The sequence below is a fragment of the Chrysemys picta genome, chromosome 7, assembly GCF_011386835.1.
Source record: "Chrysemys picta bellii isolate R12L10 chromosome 7, ASM1138683v2, whole genome shotgun sequence".
NCBI lineage: Eukaryota > Metazoa > Chordata > Testudines > Emydidae > Chrysemys > Chrysemys picta.
The window spans coordinates 95,198,119-95,222,274 of NC_088797.1; the positions used below are offsets into that span (position 1 = coordinate 95,198,119).

Genomic DNA, 24,156 nt, shown 5'->3' on the forward strand with positions numbered 1-24,156 from the left:
AGCTCTAGTGATAAGGCTGATACTATTCCACAACGTGGGTGGCCACTCAGGCTAGCCACCTGACTATGTACTTAGGGGGTCGGATGCAATAGTACTCAGGCAGCAGCCTGGGCTGCCATGGACACACCTGCTATTTTTAGATGATGGCTCAAGCAGAGTTGGGAATCGCATCTCCCAGCTCAAATATAGATGAGCCCTTAGTTTACTCTTCAACTTTATGTTGGCTAGCTTGTAAAATACTCATGAGAAACAGTCAGGTTAGTTACACCAATAGTTGGAGGGGCTTTTTTTTACTAAAATGCTGCTCTTGAAAAGAGAATGCGAGAACAAGATTTATTATTTTTTTATACACTGTTTTTTATAGTGTTTTTATACACTGTCAAATATTGCAAATGAAACTAAATTACTTGTCTCCCTTTGTGAAAATAGAATACTTACGTTGGCTTAATTTCCAGGATTACTAGGGTCTTCCTTTTTGAGCATAAACATAATAATTAATCATTTGAAACCCACGTAGTCGGGATAGTTCAAATAGAAGGTGTTTCAGGGCTTTTCTAATCACTTTCCATTTTCTGTTTAGGAGAGGCTTACTGCACAGCTGGCAGAAAAGGATAATGACCTGCAAAAGTGGCGTAAAGAAAGAGATGAGCTAGTAGCAGCTTTGGAAGTACAGCTCAGTACTTTGGTTTCTAGCAACACTGAGAAAGAGAAAGAAATAGAGGAACTGAAACATACCACATTAACGGGTTCAGGAAAGGTCAGCCTAATCCTCCTCCTGTGCATTTTGATTTGTTATTTATTAGTTCTGCATAGCATTATCATATTGTTGCAGTTCTGGTTTCAGAGCTGTGCAAGCTTCAAATATTTTCAACATTTCAGTGTTTTAAGAGCAAATTTAAAAAATAAAAACAGCCCCATAGCTTGCTTTGGACATGAACTGGCATTAGTGGTGGGTGAACTTCCAAAAGGTTCAGTGGTTCAGAAAAGCATTTGAAGTTTATTTGAACTCTGTGATAAAGAAACTGGACTGGAAATTTCAAAACAGGCTTTCTTATGAAACTTCTAGTATTTTCTTGGACTAGCCATCCTGAAAATTCCTTGAGAAATAGCCTTTGTTGACTTTTCATTTCCATCTCTGGTCCAGGCCAAGACCAGGAGGCACAGTGGCATGACAAGGGGGGGGGGGAAGCAAAAAACAAACGAAAGAGTTAACCTGAATTTCAAATTAAACTCAAAATAAAATTTTCAAACATTTTTGTTATTTCCTTCACTTTCCCAACTTCCTGTTTTGGCCAGTGTCGGAAACAGAACAAACCCTGTTACAATGCATTTGTAAGTCTTAAAAATTAATTGTGGAAACTAAATTAGTTGACATTTGATGGCTGTTTGGTGATTTATTAAATCAATTGATGGGGTCTCAATCCAGTTTCTTGAGGACAGGTATTCATGTCACAAACCACCAACACAATTATTACCTATATTGGCAGTCCTGGCAGAGAGGTTATGAATGAATGGGTATGGGGACTGAACTCATTATACCTCAAGGGGGGAAACCTCTATCAATATTGAAGTGCATAGGCAGAATAGCATGAGAAAGATTAGGCTGCTTCTTTCCATGCTGTATGTGTTTTCTGGTACTGTGACAGATCTCGAGTGCCCAGGACTGAATCACCTTGTTAACCCCCCGTCTCTAGCAAGAGGAAGACTTGCTTGTGCTTTGGAGGTGTGTCGGGGAGCAGACACCCAATTATCTGTTAGCCACCCAAACAATTTCCTCTGGGCTATGTCGGCCCTTACTTTGCCTTGCAGGTTAACAATAGGTGCACCCCAGTTCCTGAGCCCCTTTGAACTATCCCCTCATTGTGTTCATCCCTTTATCCTCTGAACACTCAGGTCTACCTGAACTACCAGGTCTGCAGTTCCCAAAGGAACAGGGTATTCACCAGCTTGTTTGATTCAATTCAGGATCAGCTCCTTATAACACTGAGTTATATTTGTAGTTAAAACAATCATAAGTTTCTTGATTTTTGATATTTAACAGATACTGAGTAAGGATAATGGAAACAGAAGGGTTACATATAAAACAAAATCAACACTTGCTTTCTGGAGACTAAACTTAATTTAACAGCTAACCTCCTGTCTAAAGCAGTCTTATCTTGCCCAAAGCCTTTTTTGCAGCACTTCCAACCAAGGCTGGTTGTAATACTGTTTTCATGAATGTAATCACATGACCCGATTACTTCCTAGGTGCAGGATAACAGGGTGCTTTCCTTGCCCCCCCACTATAGCCCAGTAAATGTTTTGAAGTGTACTCCCAGATAACACTCTTTTCCCTGTGCTGTTTCTCTCTTCCTGTTAATTCTTACAGTCCTTCATCTGTGTCAAGTTGTCTAGAGCAGTTCACAAGCACGAGTGCTAACCCAGGGTAGACTGTCAAGGAACAAGGCACAAACCCCAAACTGATTGTATATTCTATAATTAGATTTCACCGACCAAGTAAGAAGTGTGAACTCCTAAATAACTATAACAGCCTTAACATGAAGTCCAACAGTCCTCTTTGGCACTCTGGTCTATCTTGCCACCCAGGCAAGCCTGCCTTTGTGTTAGATCGTCTCTTATGCCAAAAAAGACCGTAGTATTCAGGTTACTCTCAGTACAGCAGGTCAGTTGCACCTTAAATCTCTTATCAAAGACAACCCTTGAAAAAAACTAAAGATTTATTAACTAGGAAAAAGAAATAAGAGTTATTTACAAGATTAAAGCAGGTAAACATACACACACAGATGAGTTAGTCTTAGGTTAAAAAAGTACTCCTGAGGGGATTCTGCGCCAAAATATTCAAAATTTTGCATATTTTATTTGTCAAACTAATGCAATATAATCACACCAGTTTCAATTGTAGTTTAAAGAAATTATCAAAACAATACAATAGAGTAAAGTCACAATAACTATTCAGCATTTCCTAAACACATGAAAGTTAAGTTACGAAAACCTGGTAACTAATACCCTGCATTCCAATTATAATCCTGGATTTTAATTTAAATTACATTATAGAACACCAAACAGCAATAAATAAATAAATAAAGAATGTCATTTTAAATTGCTCAGACTTTCACACATGAAAGTCGTACAGTTTTCCTAACCATTGTCCTAAACCTGGCTGGATACTTTGGGAAGTCGCTTGGTTCTGATTGTCCTAACATTTTATTGACTGCTTGGTAAATGTTTTATTTGCCCTCAAAGTCTTTTAATTTAAAAAAAAAAAAAGGGTAAGTAAAACAAATCCTGAGCTGTAATCCAACCCCATTGTGCCATTTTTGGCACAGGAAAAAAGTGAGAAAGCACATTGATCTTCCTAGCTGAGGATTCCCTTACTGTCATTTATAATAAGGCTCCTTTACATCACTCTGGCAATGTAGGGGCCTTAAAACTTTTACAGGTTTTATGTTCCTGGGGGAATTGACTGAGGATAGGAACAGTTAACTAACAGGAACATTAACAATGTTCCTACGGAGGCAGGCTGCTACATTTCTGCCTCAGCGAATGAGATCAATTAACTAGCAGACAGGCTGCTACATTTCTGCCTCCATGCCTGCCTTGTGTATAATAAAAAGCCCTACCCTTCCATGCCAGCAAGCTGCAGTAGCAAGCGAGAGGGACAGAGTCTCTCTCTCTCTCTCTCTCTCTCTCTCTCTCTCTCTCTCTCTCTCCCCCCCCTCACCCCCCCAGCTTTTTTGGCATGCACGTACGCCCAGTGCCCCCCACCCCCCTGACAGTGATCAGGCACGCATGCTCAGCTCCCCTCCCCTGTCTCTGGCTGCTCCAGACACTGGAACAGACGTGCTGCCTGGACTGCTGGGGAAGAGGCGCATGTCCCCCGCCAGATTTTTTGCTTTTTTCTGCATGGAGGGCACAGAAATATGTGGGCCATATGAATTCTGTGCCCCCGCAGGGGCGCAGAATTCTGTCAGGAGTAAAAAAGGTAACAGGCGCTGCTGTAACATGCAATAGGTTCTTTAGGGCTAACCCAAGCTAAGCAGCTTGGGGATCCTTTGCTTATGCTTAGAAATATTGCCCTCTCACATTCCAAGCAGCATAGTGATCACAGTTACTCCTTGATAGGGATATTTATGCTCTTCCCCAGGCATTCAAGATGTGATGGGACAAGGGCTTGTGCACATACCCTCTTCATGGGTGAGGGGGAAGCAATCGGTCTCTGGTCCTCTGATGTTCCACAATGGTTTGTCTGGTGTTCATAGGTCTTCTTTTGTTGGGGAGGAGAGGAACCTCTCTGTTGTAAACTGGTAATGCTTCTTTCCTGTTTGTGGGGTTTTACAGTTTTAGCAAACACTTTATAGTTACAGAGCAAACAAATATTACCTTTATAATGTGGGATACAGATATTATAACTAATATTAATACATGCCACATCCTACAAGCATTTCATAAGTATAACCACTATACACTTTCTTATAACTCTATCTATTTTGACAACACTAACGCACAGGTGAGTCAGACTGGTTTCCAGCTATGCATTTGTCAGTGTTCAGTGAGGCCCATGGGCTTTGGCATGAGCTGGCACCTGATCTGCCATGTCACAATTCGTATTGAGCTCAGACTGGTGATTGTTAATGAGACAATACTCAATTTACATTTCAACTGATGGATAAACATTTCTGGTCTGACAGGAAACCAGTTTTTCACCTCTTCATTGCAAACTATAACAACATATTTTCATTATATATACACATAACTCTTTACATAGTAGCAGTACATACATATGATTATGATATTCATAATTAGTATCACGTAAGCTGTTGTTAGAGACCTTACATGACACTCTTTGGTGAACTAGAATGTATATACTAAGCTTGGGAGATCCCTGTAACCTCTATGTATGCCCTCTGTGCCCCTGTGTCAGCTGGCATTGGTCACAGGTACTTTCTATGATTATCAAGTTAATACAGAGAATTAAGTTGCCTTTTAAAAAAAAATCATTTAATTGTTAAACATGTGAGTCCAGCCCATTTCTTTACTGTGGGTTTTTTTTTTTTTTTTGTAAGTATGCCTGTCAAATTTGTATTTTTCCAGTGTATATAGTTAGATTTGTAACATGTTAAACAGGATTATGGAACTGCAATAGAAGAACTAAGGAGACAGTTGGCTGAAAAAGATGACACTATAAAGAAGCTAAAACAACTTTGTCATGAAAATCCTAAAACTTTAAGGGTAACTGCATTAGCTGAAGGAGAAAATAAAGGGAATGAATACCTCCATAGTAAACAGGTAACTTTATGTTTAGCAAACACTTTCTATAAATATCAGAAACTACTTACAAATAGTTTATTTTCTAATTTCACTGGCAACCATCCCAGTGGCTCTCAGTACCTCCCTAAATTTAACATGGGTAGAAAATCTTTTTTTTTTTTTCTTTCAAATATACTTTAATTAACCAAATTTCTAAGTACAAATTCTTTTACTTCATAGATTTTCCCACTAACATCAAAGACACTCTCTAGCCAATAAAATATCAACTTCTCCTCCACTTATGAAAACCCTATCTCTGTAAATGCCTCTGAGAAAAGTGGTGCTTCAGAACCTACCTAGATAGTTAACTAATAGAAACTCTGGAGGACCAAAAAAGTGAACCATACTCAAGAGCTGAGGAGACCAAATTCCCTCTCTACCAGTTTCTGTAGGTCTGTGTCAATGGAATTCCAACTCAAGCACCTCTGTCAGTCTGAACTCTAACAGTGTGGTGCAGGGAGAGGCATGGTCCTACAGATCACTAGGTTCCAAAGCATACAGAATTTATAGGATAAAACCAGTACTTTAAATTCCACCTGGAAATTTACTGGACGAGTGTGCAACTTGCAGAGCATTAGTGTTGTATGACAACCTTGGGATTATGGACCCCCATCTGGAAAATGGAAAGTATCTCTAGCTCACACCCTGTGCTGTACAATTTTTCAGAGTCTGAGTGCATGCTCCTTTAGTTGACTTTGACACCTGTATCAGTGGCATGGCTATAAAAGACCAGACCAGTGGTCCATCAAGTCCAGTATTCTCTCTTTGATGATGGCCAGCACCAGCTGCTTCAGAAGGAAGTGCAAGAAATGCAGTAGTGGGAATTTCAAAATAACTTGGCCACAGGGGAAGTTTCCTCTTACATCTACGTAACAGGTTTAGCAGCCACCCAAGAGCACACTTGTGGCCTCGGTGCCTCTGCAGTGCTCTGCTAATAATTTCTCCCTCAAAGAGCTCCTTATACAGACTCGCTTTTTCTAAGGTCAAAATACCTCTCCAGAGCTGGGCCAACTGGGTATCTAAAGAAGTGTAGTTCCGCAGGGATTCTCTCTGTCTTGTTGATACATTTTGGTATCCAGACAGAACTCAGCCAATAAATTTTCATTCATTGAACTGGTCAAATTTCTGGTGTGAAGGAAAGCTGTCAACTCTTTGTGTCAGAGAATGCCTCACATGTTTGTACAGTGTGCAGCAAAATGGGGCCTGGGCCACAAGGTACCACGATAATACAAATAATTTACAATAATCACAAAATATCTTTGCTACGCTAGAGTTTCTCCAGGATGGCTGACTGGAACCCTACAACCAAGCACCTTTAGAAAAGTGGGTTGCATCCCTAGCAGCTTTCTTTTATGCAGGCACATTGGGCTTCCCAACTGAGTACCCTCGGGTACCAAGATTTATCAGAACTCTCAGATTAGATAAGCCTGGGGTCAGCTTTTCTAGTTGCCATTACTTCTAAAAGACCAATTTTGAAATTAGTTCCTCAGTCTATATAAGAACCACTCTATTAAGGAAAAGCTTATTCTGATAACTTCAGAAACCTTTGGCCCAGGGCAAGTTCTTCCCACAATTCATAGGAAATATGAGTTCACCCATCATTTTGTTCCAATCTTGAACACCCCTTTTGAAGATTGTATCATAAGAAGGTATTCTTAGAGCTCTAAAGATGATATATCTCAGGCATGCAGGTACATATGCCAGTTGTACCCTTTTCATGATTATATCCAAAATGCCTTAGGACCTCAAAGTTGCCACAGGCAAAATGGTAAAATCCTGCACCAGTTGGCACGCTACTCATCTGGGAAACCATTCACTGAGGGAATCAAGGTTCCCTCCAGTTGCACTATGGGAAGAAAGTGTCTGAGCCTCATCTGAGGGAGACTTGCAAAGCAGGTTTCCATACCTCTGCAGAGGCATCCTTTGATATGAAGGTGCTACTGGTTTGTTCCGAAATAATTCTTTAAGTTACAAAGCTTTCACTTTATATCATGGAAACTTCCTGTTCCTTCCTATTTCTGCCTACCATAACAATAGTTTAAATTCTGCTTTATCCTTCCACTCACTAACCCTCTCTACTTCTGTGCATTGCTGCTTGCTACGGTCCATTTGGTTTAAATGAGGAGTGAAGCTCGGCAGCAGAATGAGAAATTTCTTACCTGATTATTTTCTTTTTGTTAGCAGCTTCTAGTTCATTGAACCCAATCTGTTCGGTAAATGATTGTAAAACAACTTGTAAAAATATTATTTTTCCTCTGAAGGGAGACTCTCACGTACAGTTGCTCTAAAGTTGGTTTCAGTAATTTCAAGTTCTTGTCTTATTGCTATTAATTGGTTGCTGGCGTGAATCTACACCTTTTGGAAGAACTTTTCTAGTAGCATGAGCTGAAAAGCAGGACTCAGTCCTGGACCTTCCAGCAACAACATAAAACCACCTCCAAATTCCCCAGGTGCCAGTCCCATTTGTTATGAATGAGGGGAGAAGCTGCTAACAGAAAATTATCAGGTCTGAATATTTTAATGGTATAGTAATAGTGAAATGTTTCTTACAAAAATAAGTATCTTTGGATATTAACTGCATGGGTCTTTTGAAATGGTTTAATATTGTCTTCCTGCACAACATTCATGAACTTAAATGTATTGAGCTTTTATATTGGAACATGTAGGTAGCTCAAACATAATTTTGAAGCTTCCACTCTAGCATTGTTTTGACTCATTCTAAATCTTTTACAGTTTAAGGAAAAACAGAGAGAGAATAATCCTATAGCTGGACAAAGTATCCCAATAAGCTGCAATGAAGTTAAAGACAATCTATTATCAAAATGTCCAAGCAGTGTGTCTTCATTAGATGAAACTGAGGTTGGTATATAACTTTCTTTTAGGTGATAATGTGATGATAAAGCTTTTGTCTAATGGACACAGTAAAGCTAAAGAAATTATCTGTACAGTTCTCAAACTGTAGTCCACAGGCCTCTTCCTGGTGGCTTGCGGAGAACTGACAGGTCACTTGGTGCTGGTTCTTTGTTTCTAGCTGCTTCAGAGGTACCCAGGCTTTTTACTAATGTATGTTGCTGTACTGGAAAAAGCAATAAAAAGAGCCATGCTAAAGGGAGGGAAAGATGTGGTGGTGGGCAGTCTCCCGGCTCTGCCGCTGACTTAGTGAAGCCCGTTACCCCTTTGCACGTCTATAAAAGAAGATCCTACTTCATGGGATCTAAGTTTGCAAAATGAGTGAGTCTTAGATGAGACTTTTTATTTATTAAAGGCACTTTAAATGGGCTACCCTTAAGGCAAGTTTGATATGCCTTCTTCAGATCAGAGCTCCCTGTGAAGGTCTATAAGCTGGGCAAAGTCCCAACTCTCATTTAACTTGACCCTTTAAACTGCGAACTCTTTACTAACATGACATCTACATGATGAGTGATATCATTATAGATCCACCCCTAGCTTTGGAAATGAGACAGTACAGGGATTCTCACTAGACTACTGTTCCTGGATGTGTGCTCCATTTTCTAGTGGGAGCTGTTAGAAAGAAGGAGTTTTAACTGTCTTCCTTCTTTTCCTCAACCTCTGGGCTTTCTTGCTGCTGGAGTGGGAGCAAGGTCTCAGTACCCTACACCTCTACCATCTTTGCTAATATAGAGGTGTGGAAGGGTTTGCTACTCTATCCCTTTTCTAGCCTGTTTTCAGCTTGTCCTATCCCTAAATAGCCCCTGTCCTTGGCTAATTTCCAAGTAGCAGTAGAGTGAAATTGATGTGATTCCAATGAGCTTTGCTGCTGCCCGCAGGATTTTGAGCATCAGCAGCACAAACTTTCCAATGATATTACTTGTTCTCTACTGTTGCTTCGGAAAGCAGTAAGCAGCTATAGAGCAAAGCTGGAGTTGTCTGTATCCCCGAGGAGATGACTCAGTAAGAAAGCACTGCATTGGGTTCATATTTGGAAATATATTCACAACCATGAAGGCTAGAAACTTAATTTTTTTGTTTAAAAAAAAAAAAAAAATCTTACAATTTACAACAGTTGAAGATGTAGGCTCCCTCACATGCCATGGCAAGTTTCCCAAATGCCAATAGCTACTGAGTGTGTAGATTTTTTCAAGGGCTATGTTAATTTTTTTATTTTCATATCAAAGTTATTTTAAAGCTTGTTCAACAATATTTTTATTCCCTTTAATTCACCCCATGTGTCTTCAGGACCATTCAGACACTGTTCTGGACTCTTCTGAAGTATCTACAGAAAATGGGAGAGGTAGCAGGTTTCCTAAACCTGAGATGGAGATTCAGTTCACACCTCTGCATCCCAATAAAATGGAAGTGAAACACCAGGGCAGTGCCTTACCAGTGACCGTTAAAATGCCCAAGACAAGAAGGAAAAGGAAGAGTTATGAGCTAGATGAGGTAAGTCCTAAACTGAACACAAGCTTTTTAAAATTTACAGTACACAATTTGACCTATTACCGTGATCGAATTTTGTGTACCTTACTGTACTGGCAGTGGAATCCTATCTTAAAACTGAAACACATTGTCCCTTGTGTATCTGATTCGTATTAGAGCCAGCTAAAAATATTCTTAATTGTATGTTTTGATATATTTAGCCTAAAACATGACTTTAAATGCATGTAACATGGTGTTAAAAATCTTTGTTTACTGTATAACTCCTATTAGCTATGCTGAGGCAGTTGAGGGTGGGATTTCTGTCTGGTGGGGAAGTGCAGTGGTGATTTAAAACTATATGGTACACACGACTGGTGATTAAATGTGTGGTAAGGAGAGGCGCTACTGCTTTGGATTGTGGTTTTTGTTTGTTTTTTTGTAGCTCCGATACCGTGGCTTTAAAAATATGTCAAGGGTATCTAGTGCTCTGGATGAGCATCCTTTGTGGCGGCTTATCTTCTAGGGTGAAACAAAAAATAAAAATGGTCTCTAGCTATGCAGATCAGCTACACAAAAATGTCCTTTGTTTTGTATAAGTATTTGACTCTGTCCTTCATTTACTTAAGACCTGAGAGTTGTGGCTTGACCCGACTTTCATTTCCTGAAACCAACCTGCCTTTTTCCTTTCTGACTTTAGTCGGAAGCAATTGTGAAATAATGCCAAAATGGAAGAGTCCGTCTGTTAAAGCTAGTGCCAGATTGTAATACGAGAGCCAGGCCACACACCCTTGGGGCAACATCCTGGTACCCGTCAGCCAGTGGCAGCCCTTTCTTGTGAGTTTGATGTAGGTCTGTCTCAGCACTTCTAAAGAGTCCTGGGATTGACTGGTGGGCAGGAGGGGCACCACTCATAAAATATGGCTGTGGGTGGAAGCAGGCTTTTTTCTCTGAAAAAAAGAGAACTTTGTGCTTCATTAGAACCTTTTATCCAAGAATCTCAAAATGCTTGTTTCAGCACACTGAGAAGTAGGTAAGGAAAGTAGAGACTTCAGTTCAGCAACCTTGGAAATGGTATTAAAATCACAATTTCTATATTTTGTTGTTTTCAAAACCTAAGTGCAAAAAGTAACTGTTGAAGACTGTATAACTGAACATTGAACAGGAATTCTGCATTATAAAGTATTTTGGGAAAGAGAACATCCACAATTGTCTATTAAAATGACTTCTGTTTCTTCAACCAATTTTCTTCAAGAGCAATATGCTTTCAAGCTGCTGGAAAAGCAGATGTAGAAATAAGCATACTTCTGAAGTCCTTGGTCAGGTATTGAACCTCTTTGTCTGGTATAGATGAGCAGGTTTCATCTAACAGTTGTTTGTGCTGTAGATGAGTACTTTAGAGATACTTTTATACTGAAATACTCCCTCTTCATACCCCATTTAGCATTTAGATAAGTCACAATAACATTGCAACGCCACTGAACTAAAATTAGTACCTTCTAGGACTATTTGCTTATCTGAATTTTATTACCACCTATTTTTTTTAGTCTGAACAATTTTCTATTCTAATATACTTCAAATTTTTTTTTCTAAATTGGACACAGACCAAAGAGGAAAACATTAAAAAAAAAAAGTCTTCAACAAACCTGAATATCAGAGTTAAAAGTACTGAATTATTTTGTTTATATTTTTCTGAAACTTCCAAACTATGTCTTTCAAGACACAAGGTTGAAATTAGTGGATAAATGTCAGGCATAACTGGTGGTAACATATTTTCAGCACTAAGACTAGAGGAGGAGAAGGAAAAAACTCTTTAGATACCTAAAAAGTGCATGTGTGAGGGTTGATTTTAGTTGAGACTCATTTAGCAGGTTTAACATTTCAAATTTAACAGAGGCTTCCATGTTTAATTCAGCAACTTAGTTCTTCACCTTATTAGCCCTTCGTTCCCTGCACAATTAGGTTTGCTTGACAGCCCATGTACCTGAAATCACTCCTATGTGTTCTCTCTTTCTAAAAGAACCCAGCCACAAGTAAGTGTTATCAAAATCCCATGCCAGGATTTTCAGCTACTATATTTGATTATATCTTTTGGTTGAACTGTCAGCGTGCAATCTTGCTTTACACAGATCTTGAAAGAAAAGTTTATTATACATGGAAGTGACATCACATCCCAAAATAGAAGATGCCTTAACACTGACAGTTCAACAATGGTAAAATGCTGAATTTACATCAGAAAGCTAATTTTACATTCATTTATTGAGTGACTTCCAACTTTAGTTTTAAGATATTTGACAAAAGAGCACCCATACAGATGAAATGGGGGAGAAGAAAAATAGCAAATGTCAGAATGGAATAACTACCATTATTTCCAGTTGCCTTTAATTCAGAAGATTTAGACTTTGATTTAGGTGTGAATAAATCTCTCTATTATGTACCACTCAGGAAATGCTGGCTAGTAGCTCATTAATATGACTATAGCACTTCAGATGTTGGTTGCTTCTTTAATATGCATAACACTGCTACTTCTCCCAGAAGAAATTTTGTAACCTAGATACAAATTGCAGTTGAAGTTTACATATACTTCATTTTCTTAGGACTTTGTCAAGAGTGAAAACAAGAAAAATGCCACACCTACAGCTGATGTTAGTTCACCTATAAAGTCCGGTTCTGCTAAAATCAACAAGAAGAAAATGGTTTGTTTTATTCTGTTCTTCAAGTTGGTTTGGACATTTTTATGTGAATATAGATATATGCAAATAATTAAGGGGCTTTGAAAAGGAACTTTTTTGGTTTTACTAAGCAGTATTTTCACTTTATGTATATACTTGTCTGGCCTCCCATACCAGCTTATGGTGCCATCCCATTAGATTCTGCAAGTTAGTTAAAGATGGTAAATCTGTATTAGGCAGGGAGATCTTTAAGGAATACCTGGATGCTACAGGTAGTGGTGTAGGTGATTCTGTTGCACAGCTTCTCTCCTCATTCATTACTCGTGGGCTAATGCCCCTCACCTGTGGAACTTGGAGGTGGTTCAGTCTTGTTGCTAGAGGCTCCAGGACTAGGCTCTGTCCTTCAGCTCAGGCCCCTCCAGATTTTCTGCCTCCAATGGTGGCACAAGTTGGTGGTTCAGTTTCTCCCAGCCACTTGGTTTTAAAACCTTTGTTTTTATTCATTTTTGTGCAGTTGTGATTTTAATCTTCCTCCTCCTCCTTTCCTGGATTGGGTAAATAGCAGCATAATGATTTAAAACACCTGGATCTGCAGCTGGAGCACCACCTTTTCAGACTCCTCTGCCCTTACTCAGGCATGGCAGAGCGGTCCTGCAAACATCTGACTTAAATCTAAGCAGTGCCCCTGACATGAGGCAGCACTTACAGGCTTTACAGAGGGTGAATTTGCCCTGCCTGTGGCCAGCCAGCTGACACATGCCCCTGAGTACCTCTGACAATTTTTGTGATTCTCCTATCAATTTTTTCTATTTATAAAATGAGTTTCTCTCCACTGTTGCTGTGCTAAGAACTCTCATAAACAGAGGAAACTGGTTGGCTAAATTAGTAATGGTATTTGTAATGAAGTATCATCTACAGGCCCAAATCATGTCAAGCTAGGAGCATTTGAGGTAGGTGCTGTGCAAAGGCATAGTTATACACGGTCACACCTAGTCCTGGATTTGTGTGGACCAACCGTTGTAGCTACGTAGCAAGAGCCCCACTGATTTTAAAAGGGATTCCATGGACACAAAGGTGTGCCTAAATGATCCTATAGAAGAATCCGGGCCTAAATTAAGTCAAGAAACAACAAATGGGAAAACAGGGGAATGTTCTGTTCAGGGGAAACCCTGAAACTAACTAGGCACAATGCTGCCTAATACCCAATAACAGTAAGATAGCAGACAAATAACTTCCTTGAATCTTTCAGTCATAGTTGAGCAGGTAATTCCAGACAAGTGTGATTTATTTATTTTAAGTTCTGCCTTACAATCGTTTAATGTTGCTGAGTGCTATTAAACTGCCACCATTTCCCACCATATATAAGGGTGAAACAATCCATGTATGTCCCAAAAATTGTTTGGAAGATACTTTGAAATCCTCTGAAGTGCAACAAAATTCTGTGGTTTTAAAGCTTTCACAGAGTAAGTATCAACATGCACACAATACATGGAGTGAAATCCTGGCCCCTTTGAAGTCAATGGGAATTTTGCAACTGATTTCAGTGAGGCCAGGACCCCTGGTTTTTGTAATGTTGTTTATACCTTGGTGGATTTTTGTGTTGCAAAACATTGTTTTGTTAAACGCTGTTGCAGCCTGAATATTCAGATTGACTTTGCTATGCATATTAATACATACACGAGTGTCCTTAGTCCTCAAAGAAAGGGTACAGAGTTAGGTATAAAATAATAACTGCAGTCCATATGTAATGTTAAAGTAAAAATGAGCCATCTGATTATCAAACTTAATTTGTGGACTAAAAGATAAGTGAAATTGTGGTTCTCTACTTAAAATATTAACTAGTATTTCTGTTTAGATGGCCACTACACAATCATTTAGAAAGGAATACCCCTTAAGAAAACAAGTATCAACTTCAAGTACAAAGTCAACTCAGAAAAAAGATGGAACCCTACAAAAGCTTGGAGATTTCTTTCAAAGTTCTCCTACAATTATTCACTCCAAAGGTTTGTATAGAGCAAACTAGAAGACCTCTCTTTTTCTGTGATTCCTGTTAGAAAAATGTAGAAAGAGGCCAAGTGGCTAAAGTAATATATTGGCTTGCAAATGTGGCATAGTAACTGCTTCACAAATGCAATGTATAGCTGTTCGTTTTGCAGCCCAGGTTCTTCCACAATTCTGGACATCTGGGCCACGTTCCTCTCTCTCTCTGCAGCTCACAAAGGTTGAGCAACATTTTGGGCATGGTCTGGCCATACCCTCTCTGCTCCTGCTTGCTGCCAGATTCTCTGCCGCCGCAGCAGTGGACAGTGACAGTTTCTTTTGCTCTTGCCCTTCTTCTAATTTAACTTTTCTGTCCAGATTTTTGGGCAGTGGGGAGCAGTTGTTCTCCCTCCTTGATATTCCTCCTTCTCCCTGGGTCAGTTAACCCTTCAGGGGTTTAATCCTCCCTGAGCCTCTGCTGCAGTGTCTCCCTTCTGGCTTCTCTGCCCCTCGCAGGCATGGCAGAGCAGCCAAGAAAGTACTGAGTTAAATCCTAGTGGTGCTCTATATGTGAGGAACCCTTCCCAGGCTTGGCAGAAACCAAATTGTGCCCAGCCTGCACTCAACCTTCCGTCCCTAACTCCGCTAGGTCCCAGGGCTGTGAGGCAGGCAGGCAGGCGGGCGGAGTCCCCTACACACCAAGGCAGCCGCCGTATACAGCCTTTCATAAGGACAAGTCCAGCTCCGCCCACATCCTGCATTCCTCCCAAAGGTGGTCTCCACCTACCACATGGGTCAGGACACTTTTCTACCAGTCCTCTGCACCAAGCTTCATGCAACTAGTGAGGAGCGCCATCTCCACACACTCTATGTGAGGTGGGCTCTGGCTTTCTACCTCGAGCGGACCAAGCTGTTCAGAAAGTCCTCGCAACTGTTCGTCGCCTCGGCTGAGCGCGCGAGAGGCCAGTAGATTTCCACTCAGTGGCTTTCCAACTGGATCACTTCGTGCATCTGCTCCTGTTATGAGCTGGCAGGTGTCCCCTCACCGCCCATTGTGAGGGCGCACTCGACCCCGGGCGCAGGCCTCGTCGGCTGCCTTAGTCACCCACATCCCTATACAGGACATCTGTAGGGCTGCCACGTGGTCTTCGGTTCACACGTTCACCTCGCACTGTACAATAGTCTCCCAAATCAGGGATGATGCCAGGTTCGGCAGGGCGGTACTTCATCCCGAGAACTTGTGAACTCCTACCCACCTCCAGACGGTAGCGCTTGCAATCACCTATTGTGGAATACACATGAGCAATCACTCGAAGAAGAAAAGACAGTTACCTTTTTGTAACTGGTGTTCTTAGAGATGTGTTGCTCATGTCTATTCTACATCCTGCCCTCCTTCCTCTCTATTGGAGTTGTCTGGCAAGAAGGAACTGAGGGTGGGGGGACCGCACAGTTCCCCTTATACCGCGGCAGGCAGTCGCCACTCCAGGGGATGCGGGGGACGCTCCACCCCTCCCCCACGGGTACTGCTAGGGAAAGAACTTCTGGCACCAGTGCATGTTGTGAGCACGCACACCTATTGTGGCATAGACATGAGCAACACATCTCAAAGAACACCAGTTACGAAAAGGTAACTGTCTTATCTCAGGAAGTACGTCCCAGGGGACCCCTGCAGAATAAAGAGGGGAGGCTTGTGGGGCCACAACTCCCTCCCACCTCAAGTCTTAAAGTGGGTCCTGAGCATTCTGGGGGGGGAAAAAAAAAAAAAAAAACACAACACACAGGTCTTTTAATCAGCCTCCCTCCCAAGTCAGCCAGGATGGCTTGGATAATGAATTCCCACTCCCCTCCCAGCAGGGGAGGATTTTGAGACAGACCTCTTGAGAGGACTCTAGGCCCTAGAGAAGGTAAAGCCCCAAGAGGCCTCACCAAAGCCACAGAGACCTTCTGCATTCCCAAAGCACGCAAATAAGATTATTAAAAACTAAAAAGGGAAAGCAAAAACCCAAATAATCCAGAGCTACAAGTCCTTTGACTCCTCCCTCTCCTCTACTGAGGAAGGCAAGTTACCTGGCTCAGAAACCTGAACAGCCTTCTGTAAGCATCAGTGTAAATTTCTCCTCTCAAAATCCTCCTCTTACGCTGCAGTATCCCTTCACTCCTCCTTCAAAGAACCAGACGGATAAAGGCAAGCCTATTAACAAGAGCAATCTCAGGGTCTATAAAATTCAAGAACCGAAGAGCTCTATTGCTGAGACACCAAAGGTTGATGCTCCTATAGCATCCCTGACTAGGGACATTATTATTCCCTCCGAAGGGGAGTTCTACCCTAAGGAACCCATGGATAGAAAGATGAAACCCACTCTTGAAAAGGGCTCTGAAGCCACCTTCACCACCCTCCTGTGTGTCCCTGGCAGCAACCTGCTGTGCAGAAGCTTCTCATTTCTGGCTAGAAGATCTCAAAGCCTTAGGGTGATCTTTCTCCTTAACTTCAGCTCCACTTTAAAGAGAGTCTCTCTAGCAACCACAGCATTTGTAGCTGAAGCCTCAATGGATGCAATGAAGTTCTCCGCCTGAGCCATGGCTTCCACCTCGGAGTGTGGATATTCACTCTAAGCAGGTCCCAAGCTTGGCCAAGTTTACAGGCTCCCTCTTTTAGGAAAAAAGCTGGGATACAGTGGTGGTTAACAATGCAGCAAATCCAGACAATCTCTCTCCTCCCCACTAAGCATCCTCGGGAGACACTATAGTCCAGCCTTCAAACAGAGGAGATCCTTCCCTTGTCAGCACAGAAGTGCCAGCAAAGGGGCAACAGATTTCCAAAGGGACAACAGTGGAATCACAGTCCAGGGGGAAAGTCCAGATGAACGTCCGCCACACATAAAATCCACTTTGACAGATCACATAGGCTTCCTCCCAGAGCTGAAGCTAAGGGGACGGATTTCCCATTTCCTAGCGGAATGGTTTTCATACATCACTGACAAGTGGGTCAGGGAGATAGTGAGCCAGGGATACTCCATCGAGCTGCAGGCTCCACTCCATCTTTTCCTTCTTGCAGTCACCCAGCTTCAACGACCCTGTAAAACACAATCTGATCCAGAACAAAATATATCCGCTTCTGGATATGGGAGTTATAGTGTTCCCTCAGAAGAAAGATTCCCCAGGTTCTACTCCATCTTCTTCATTGTACAGAAGTACAGGGGGTGGGGAGGTGTCGGAGCCATTCTCAACCTCAAAAGTCTCAAGTGGAGGAACAAAATAAAGTTTCAGATGGAGACCCTGGCTATGGTCTCATCCTTGTCCCAGGAGCACTTCTTGATTTCAGTAGATGTAACTGACACATATCTCCATATCCCCATCAGACTGTCACCACAGATTTCTGAGGTTCGCCTGCAGCAGGAAATATTAACAGTACCGAGTACAGGCCAAGTAGGAGTGTTCGTCCCCCAGGGTTTTTAAAAAGGTGGGAGTGGTGGTGGCAATAGCGAGACTCAGGTTGCAGGGAATTCACCAGTACCCTCGTTGACTACATGATCTGAGCTCCATCACAGTCAGCAGTGCACTGGATTTTCCAGGAGCATGGCTTCATCAGTGCCAACAGAAGTTCTCTGGTTCCATCCAGGAATTTGTTTTCTTACTCCCGAGCTGCAGGAGGCCTACTAGAGCACTATTCCTCCAACTGCTATGATTCCTGGGGTCGTGCATAGGGACGCTCCATGGGCACAATCACGCATTAGTATGAATACTTGAAAACTTCTAAAGATGTGGGACCATACCCCAGAACATCAAGTACAGGTTCTAACACAGATGTTCGACTTCTTATAATGTTGGTCGCCCTATAACAGTGACTGTAAAAGCATGCCCGTCTGCCTTCCAGATCCTTTAATCCTTGGAACCAATGCCAGCCTGGAGGGCTCGGGCGCTCATTTGGAGACCCAAACAGCCCAGGGCATCTAGAGTGAGGAGGAAAAGGCTCACAACATAAAGTTCCTAGAGCTGAGAGTAATTAAGCTAATTCTGCAGACGTTCCAGCCCACCTTAATGGGGAACCATTACCTGATTCAATCAGACAATATGACTATGGTCACCTATTTAAATACCCAAAGAGGAACAAGGAGTCCAGCATTGCACGCAGAAGCAATGGAAATTAATGGGGTGGGTGGAACAATTCCTCCTTTCCCTCAGAGTGATCCACATCAAAGAAACCTGAACCAAAAGGCAGACTGGCTCTGCCAGCCCAGGATTAACAACTCCAAGTGGTGCCTGAATCAGGAGGTTTTCAATTTCATCGTTCAGATGTTCGGCCTCCCCAACCTGCTCGCAAACTGTATGAAATGCAAACAGGCCAAAATACTTCACAAGGGAGGCAGACCCCAGATCCATGGGGACAGATGCCTTATGACAGTTGGCCACAGGTCGTACTTTACACATTTTCACTCTTTTCCACTACTAGGAAAGGAAGTCCAAATATTAAAACAAGAACAGGCAACGGTAACACTGACTCCTCATTGGTCAAAGATCTTGGTTCTCAGACCTGATGGAGCTGAAACTCCACCTTCTGTGAAGATCAGATGTCCTCTCATAAGGTCCTCTTCTTCATCCAAACTCAAAATGATTTCAACTAATAGCCTGGCTATTGAGAGGGAATCACTAGAAGGTCTCAGTCTGTCCTCCAGTGTCATTAAAATATTGCTTTAGTCTAGGAGAGTATCCACACTAAAAGCACACTCTTCTCTCTGGTCCAGATTCAACAACTGGTGCCAAGAGCACAATGCAAATCCCAGAAATCCAGGAATTCCAACCATTCTGGACATTCTCCAAGAAGGAAGAGTCAGAGGCCTTCAGCCCAGGACCATTGCGCATGAGATGTCTGCTCTTAGTAGTGTGTTTTCAGGATCCTCTGGCTCCCTGGCAAACAGTCCACAGGTAACCAGATTCCTTCAAGCAAAGTAGCCAGATCTGCAATGGGATCTTCTGCTAGCTTTGAGGGCCCTGACAAGCCATCCCTTCACGCTTCTGACTTCAGTGTAGGCCTTTAATTTATCCATTAAGGCTGGTTTCTTAGTAGCTGTCCTGTCTGCCAGGCAAGTTTTGGAGATGGCAGCCGTATCTATACAAGAACCATACACATGTTCTATGAGTAAAAGTGGTGCTTTTGACATCAGAATCCTTTCTTCTGAAGGTAAATTCCTCCATCCACACTTCAAGAAGTTGTGCTTCCGTTGTTCTGCCCAAAACCACAATATCCAACTGAAAAAGTCATGGCACACCTTAGATGTCAGAAGGCTATCTGAAGTAAACAGAATCCATGAGAAAAATCAGGTTCCCTATTTGTATCTTTCGATCCGAAGTGCCAGGGACTCAGATTCTAAGTCCTATTGTGGAAGCCTACAAATCACCAGAGGCTTCTGTCCTAGCAAGGATCAAGGCACACTCCACAAGATCCTTAACAACCTCAAGAGCAGAACGAGCAAGTGTGTCACTTCAGAAATTTGAAAACTGCCACTTCGTCTCCAGCATTAAGAACTACAAGGTGGACCTTCTGTCTTCTACAGAGGCCTTCTTTGGCAGGAAGGTGCTGCAGGTGGTGGCCCAGAAATAATACAGACTCTTGAACAAGCTGACAAAAAGGGGAGTATTTCTTTCCTACCAACTTTTGTTTCATAACCCTCTCTACATCTGTTTTACTGCTTGCGACTCCCCAAACATCCAGAAGTGTGGGAGATGCTGGGAGGCAAAATAAAAAATTTCTTGATGATTTTCCATTCTGCTAGCAGCATCTTCCACAATACTGCCAACGCTGGACGGCTCATGAGTCAAGGGTGAGGTATTGGAAGGGTTACCATATGACCATTTTCTTTGGTCTAATGTACATAGTAGTTTTATCTCTGGAATATTTGTTAATGTTATGCAAATTTTATAGTTTGGGAATAACTCATCTGGCAGCAAACAGGAGCAGAGAAGGCATGGCCAGACCATGTAGTGCCAGAATGCTGATCTGCCTCTGTAAATTGCAAAGAAAGGAGAGCAGACCAGACATCCAGAATTGTGGGAGACGCTGCTTGCAGAAAGGAAACTTTTGGTAGGAAATTTTCTGTTCTCTTGAGCATACTTTATCAGCCTATCCTATGTTTGGCTGTGTTGGATGTAAATGAAAAGCACAACTATTGTTTTGTTTTAGCTTTTCTAGTTTAAAAACAGAATTACTGCCCAATAAAGCATCGTAAGATGAATAAAGTATTTGCCATTCTTTGTTGTTTGTTTCTTTATAGTAGTTGTGATCAGTGCTTATTTTATTAGGCAATGTACAAACAAAAAAGACAGTCTCTGCCCCAGGGAACTCTCAATCTAAGATTCAGTAAAAATGTAACAGATAAACAGTGGGGTGGGAGGACAAGATTATAACTAGGCTTGGAAGGATTAGATTTGTATCGATAAATGTCAGTAAACATTGATTTCACTGTACACATGCAAACAGACAAAATAGTTCTTTTGCTGATAATCGAAATTTACAGATAGGCAAAATAAGAAAAATGCAGCTTGAGAACTTATTAGGGTTTGATTTTAAGGCTATTTACTTGGTTTATACTTTGATGTGTGATTTTGACAACTTGTGTTTGAGCAGTTATAAACGTCTAACTTTTTGTACTCTAATGTCATTACATTATTCTGAGTCCTCTAAGGGATTTTTTTTTAAGTGCTTTAAAAATTGATAGTCTACATTGGAAAAAAAAAATTCTGCATGTGCATAAATTTTTCAGAACAATAATGCTCACCATTTAGAATTAAGTTTATAATAGGGCATGATTCTGAAATTTATTTCACCTGGATAGGTAAGAGTAATTTCAAGGAAGTCAATGGGATTGCTGTACAATTGACAGTGGAATCAAACTCCGAATCTGTCCCTTCCTAGGAAGTGAAAAAATTACTTAATTTCTTAATTTGGCTTAATTTATTTGGCACACGCAGGTATGCTGTAATCCATATTTTCTAAATCTCTTAAAAATCAAATGTGTCTATATAGTAAAGCAAGGTTTTATTCAAACTATTTCCTCTTTAAAAACCTTTTCAGCTGTGATTAGAGGAATATTATAGCTTTTTAAATATTCCCTTGATTCCTTCTAATAAATGCCCTTTTTGTTTAAAAATAATATTGATCAAAATAAAATGTCTTGTAGCAAAGAAGCTGATTGCAACAATAAGCTCCCCCAAAACTACAGAAGTGGAAACTCACAAAGCAAAGGAGCTCAAGCCGAAACGAACTAAGCGAAAGCTGTACTCAACTGACATTTCCTTTCCTTTAGACATTCCTGGTGATGTGGTAAGTGACATACTTTCCACACACGCTGCAGTGAGATAAGTTAAGTCAACCTGAGATATAGTCAATTTACAAAAATGAGTTAAAAATAGTGACATGTACTTCAGTTCCCCCAACTCCACTTTGCCAATCTTCATGGTTTTACAGACTCATCTTTTTTCTCCTCTTGACTCTCCTCTCTTTGCAGCTGTTTGTAAGATCTATATAAATGGGAGAAGCTGAGTTGCTCTACAGGGGATATAGTGAAAGTGCTGCCAAATGCACAAACTGACCCATTCCTTTCTCTAGTCATAATCATTTTGGTGTGGGGCAACAGAAATGTTTTCAGCTATTGTAGTTAACAAGAAGATATTTTTGTTTTCAATTGACTGCATCAATTTAAATGTAAAAGGAAAATTATAAATGGAAATGGATACCTATAACTAATTAATGAATAAGGAAAATGCTTGATTTAAACCCTGAGGATAAGATTCTTTGCTGCATCACTAAGACCACAGGCCTGTCCAAGCTATGGAAGTCTCCTGGAGCTGCCCTGTGATTTGGAGCAATACCTAGAAGCTCCACAGCCTTTCATGCTGGGCACCACACAGACACATCCCTCCTAGTGCAGTCCCTGACATGTCCCATATGCCAAGGCTTGCAAGAGGGTCCTTGGAGGATAGCCATATGGCTCTCTGAAGTTCTTGCACTGGAAGAATGCTCCACCAGCTGGAAGCAGGGCTTTTAAGACCCCTTTATTCTACTCTGGTCCTTTTCCCCATTGTGAAGGGGCCAGAGCAGGGAGTGAGGATCTCATTCTTATGTCTCAATCCTACAAATTCCGATGCAAATGATAATCCCATTAACTTTAGTGAGAGCAGTCTGAAAGGGGGAGAGGGGCGCAGAAACTAGACTGCATAGGATCCAAGACACTGGACAAACCAGGGAAGGTCAAGGGAAGATTAAACTTTTTTGTTTTACATATTGTATGCAGTGGTGGTATAGCCAAGTCAGTCCCAGGGTATTAGAGAGACAAGGTGGTTGGTAATACTTCACTCACCTCGTCTCACTTTTTTTTTTTTTTTTTGGGGTGAGTTAGTACTCGAAGTTTAGGAATGGAAATTGTTTCCAATCAGAATGGTTTCACAGCTTATTCTCACATTAATTTCTATGCAAACATAGTCTGACACATCCTAGTCTTTGCTGGGATTTCCCCCCCCCCCCCCATGAAATTTATGGGGCGTTATGTACATTGACCTAAGACTACAATGGATCCTTTAAAAAAAATTTAGTAGCAATATTGTGCAATTTATTATGACTACAGCTCAGGGACACTAGAAAATTGGTGGGTGTTTTATGCAGCTAACTGCATGAATGACATTGACATATGATTCCATATTAAACATTTATCTGAGGAAAAGCAAAAATAACTTTCAAAATGTCTCGGTTTTTTTAGATTGTTATGGATCAAAAGGAAAAGGAAAGCGATCATCTAATCATCAAGCGACGACTGCGGTCAAAAACAGCAAGATAAATGGTCATGTAGAAGCATGTTTACATAATTCTTAATCAGGTCATATTTCTATTGTATTATTTTCAGTTGATTGTATATAATAAATTGTAGCTCCTTTATTATACTCCCATTCCCTCTGTATAGTTTCTTTTGTTTTAAACCTTCAGAAGTACTGTATAAAATCGCAAATCCATTAAAGCTGAAATGTAGTTCAAAAAAGTTTTTACATCTGTGACTTGTTTTATAACTTGATGTCTTTTTAAAAGGGTCCAGGAATGCCACTCTTAAGTGAACATAAGAACGGCCACACTGGGTCAGACCAATGGTCCATCTAGCCCATTATGCCGTCTTATGACAGTCACCAATGCCAGGTGCTTCAGAGAGAATGAACAGGCAATCAAGTAATCCTTCCCCAATCACCCATTCCCAGCTTCTGGGAAAGACAAGTTATATAGGGAGTATATCTGGTACTCAACTATGTAATACCTGTGTGTGTGTATATATATATAAATAAAAATAAACACACACACCTACCTCTATAAGGTATAAGCACAATACACTGAAGAATCTTTACTCTTTTCAGTCACTTAAGCAGTTTTCAAAGTTTTACTGTTTGTGCCAAGATAGTGCTCAGTATGCTACAAATTAATGTTGCATACACCCAGCTCCATATGCCTTACTATTCACTAATTCATAACACATTTTCTCCTTATTCTGTTTTTCCCCTGCATTCTTAGCACATGCCAGAAGCCAGTAGAAGGCATTCTCAGACTTGGATGATAACCTTTTCCCTGACTCCTAAACCAAACTAGAGGAATCTCCTGGTGTAGAGGAGCGGACTCACCCCTGCGGCGGCGCCTCCTGCTGGTCACTTCTGGGAATTAGCTCACCAGCCTCTGGAGCACCCTCTGCAGGCTGGTGATCCACCTTGTCCCTACTTCTGGCCCCTGTGTCCCTCTCAGGACCCCAGTGCCCCTTGCTCTGGGTGCTCCCCCCTGGCAGTACCCACACACATG

General features: G+C 41.3%; 1 protein-coding gene across 3 annotated transcripts in view; it reads left to right on the plus strand.

The window, feature by feature from the left end:
- The window catches only part of KIF20B (kinesin family member 20B), an 89,126-nt gene extending 65,767 nt beyond the window's left edge, over window positions 1–23,359 (plus strand). For 2 of the 3 annotated variants that reach the window (XM_008170578.3, XM_024107287.3), the window contains exons 27-34: window positions 581–757; window positions 5,125–5,286; window positions 8,041–8,166; window positions 9,505–9,708; window positions 12,279–12,377; window positions 14,209–14,356; window positions 21,509–21,651; window positions 23,084–23,359. In XM_008170578.3, the coding sequence (XP_008168800.2) occupies window positions 581–757; window positions 5,125–5,286; window positions 8,041–8,166; window positions 9,505–9,708; window positions 12,279–12,377; window positions 14,209–14,356; window positions 21,509–21,651; window positions 23,084–23,161 (1,137 nt within the window). In that variant the 3' untranslated portion in view covers window positions 23,162–23,359. The remainder of the gene's footprint in view (window positions 1–580; window positions 758–5,124; window positions 5,287–8,040; window positions 8,167–9,504; window positions 9,709–12,278; window positions 12,378–14,208; window positions 14,357–21,508; window positions 21,652–23,083) is intronic. The other variant, XM_065553519.1, reaches the window with a different exon arrangement.
- Window positions 23,360–24,156: the final 797 nt, after the last annotated feature.